We start from the raw sequence: 1,860 nt of genomic DNA, 5'->3' as shown, positions 1-1,860 counted from the left end.
CGGGCCCGTCTGCAAAGCAGCCCGCGGAGGACAATGGGGCCAGGCGTGGGTCACCCGAGGCGTGCCCGCCCTACATTGGCCACCTCCCACGCTCCTCGGCGCCCCGCCACTCCTACCCGGCCCACTCCTGGCACCCGCCGCGCCCCAGACGGCGAAAGGGAGCTAAACTGGAGATTGCCTGGAGGTAGAAAGGTGCAGCCACTGGTAATTTTCTCCAGCTGACAGGGGCCTTGCAATCCCGGCTGCCATCAAGTCCTCCACCCACTGCCCCCATCACGCGTTGGTTCAGTTTCTCGGGGCAGCAGGGAAGGAGGGGGAGCCGGGGAAGAGACAGCCCAGGGATGCCAGCTCCTGGGCGAGGTAGCCACAGAAGGCGGTTGGCTCTCACACCAGAGTCCTCTCGGAGTGACTTGGGGGAGTCAGTGCCACCCCCTGGCGCTCAGGTGAAGCAAGCCCGAACCCTCGTGAAAGCCACAGTCCCCTCCATCCTTCGCTAGCCGACCCTCTTCTCCGCATTTGGGAAGCCCAAGTTTACCCCAAAAGCAACTGCAATAACTTTCCTAAGAGCAGAGAGATGAGGTGGGGGTGGGCTGAGAATGGGGGTGTCCGAGAGGTCTTCAGCTGCACACAAAATCAACAAGCTTTCGAAAAGCAGATCTTACCACTGATCTGGTTCCGAGGCTCCCCTCCAGCGAACTGAAACCGGTCCATTAGAAAGTGGCAAAGTAACACAACTCCTGCAGCAGCCAGGTCGGCCCTCGGGAACCTCGCCATGCCGCCGCCGCGACCCCCCTCCTCCTCTTCCTACGCGCCAGTCCTCCCCCGGCGCCCTGGGCTCGCAGTGGGACTGGGGAGGTCCGAGTTTAACGCCGTGGAAGGTGCTCCGCGGTCCCGGGCGGCCTTTGTAAATTTCGCTGGGCTTTCACAGCCCGGAGCCAGGAAGAGGAAGGGCGGACCAGGGGGAGCGCAGTCCTCTCCGGACCTCCGGTCTCTCTTCGCAACTTGCCACCACACTCGCAGCGCTCACCCCAGACACCAAACCGCAACCGCGGGGAGGAAAGACCACCAGCGGCAGCCGGGGCTCGCCAACTCCGGCTTCCGCACCCGCAGCGCCACCCGGGTGCCTTCCGAGCCCCCGTGATGCGCTCCGCTGGGTTCAAAACAGATCCAGTTCCACAGCCGGCGCGGGTGCCTCCTCCAAATGCAGGAGAGCAGTCGGATCCGAAGGAACTTTTCCCGATCTTGGGCTGGCCACCGCGGGAGGTTTGGGTTTGCGGGGAGGGGGTGACTGTGGACTGGCGAAACCCCTCCGACAAGTTTTTCTTCTTTTCTTCGCCCGACGCCGGGCGCGCGTCCTTTCTGGCCGCCGGAGGGATGGGCAGCCCCAAAGAGCTGAGCCCTGGGAAGGCTCTGGCTGCAGCACTCTTAGATCCAAAGTCAGGGAGAAAATGCTGTTTTTTTAAAAAAAGGAAGAAGAACAAAGAAATAGGCAGGGAAAAAAATCTGGCTGAACCTATTGAGAGAGGGTTCCTCCTGGCTAAGGAGGAGGTGGCCCCAAGCCCAGCCGAACCCCGGAGTTTGGTGGCGGAGGAGACGCCGCCGTGGCCGCGCTCCCCAGCGCTCCGGCTCCAATCTTTGGGGAGGAAAGGCAGCTCGCAATTTGCCAGATCGGCCGCTGCACCCTCCTCCCACCTCCCACTTCCCTCCCCCTCGCTCCTCCAGCCTTCTCCACCTTCCTCCCCGAAACCGGCAGCTAGCACCGACCTGTCCAATGGCTGCACTTTCCTCGGAGCTGGCAGAAGAGTCGCCGAGAGATTAAACCCTGGGAGCCATGCGAGGGAGCGGCAGAGGCAACTCCGG

At 62.8% G+C, this 1,860-nt stretch overlaps 1 protein-coding gene across 1 annotated transcript in view; it reads right to left on the bottom strand.

Annotated features, from left to right (window-relative positions):
• Window positions 1–788, bottom strand: part of PLXDC2 (plexin domain containing 2) — a 416,974-nt gene extending 416,186 nt beyond the window's left edge. Inside the window, exon 1 of the mRNA XM_006759923.2 lies at window positions 663–788. Coding sequence (XP_006759986.1) covers window positions 663–774 — 112 coding nt within the window. The 5' untranslated portion in view covers window positions 775–788. The remainder of the gene's footprint in view (window positions 1–662) is intronic.
• Between the last annotated feature and the right edge of the window lie 1,072 nt (window positions 789–1,860).

This window comes from Myotis davidii, unplaced genomic scaffold, assembly GCF_000327345.1.
Source record: "Myotis davidii unplaced genomic scaffold, ASM32734v1 scaffold376, whole genome shotgun sequence".
Taxonomy (NCBI): Eukaryota; Metazoa; Chordata; class Mammalia; order Chiroptera; family Vespertilionidae; genus Myotis; species Myotis davidii.
This window is presented reverse-complemented; position numbering and strand designations above follow the sequence as displayed.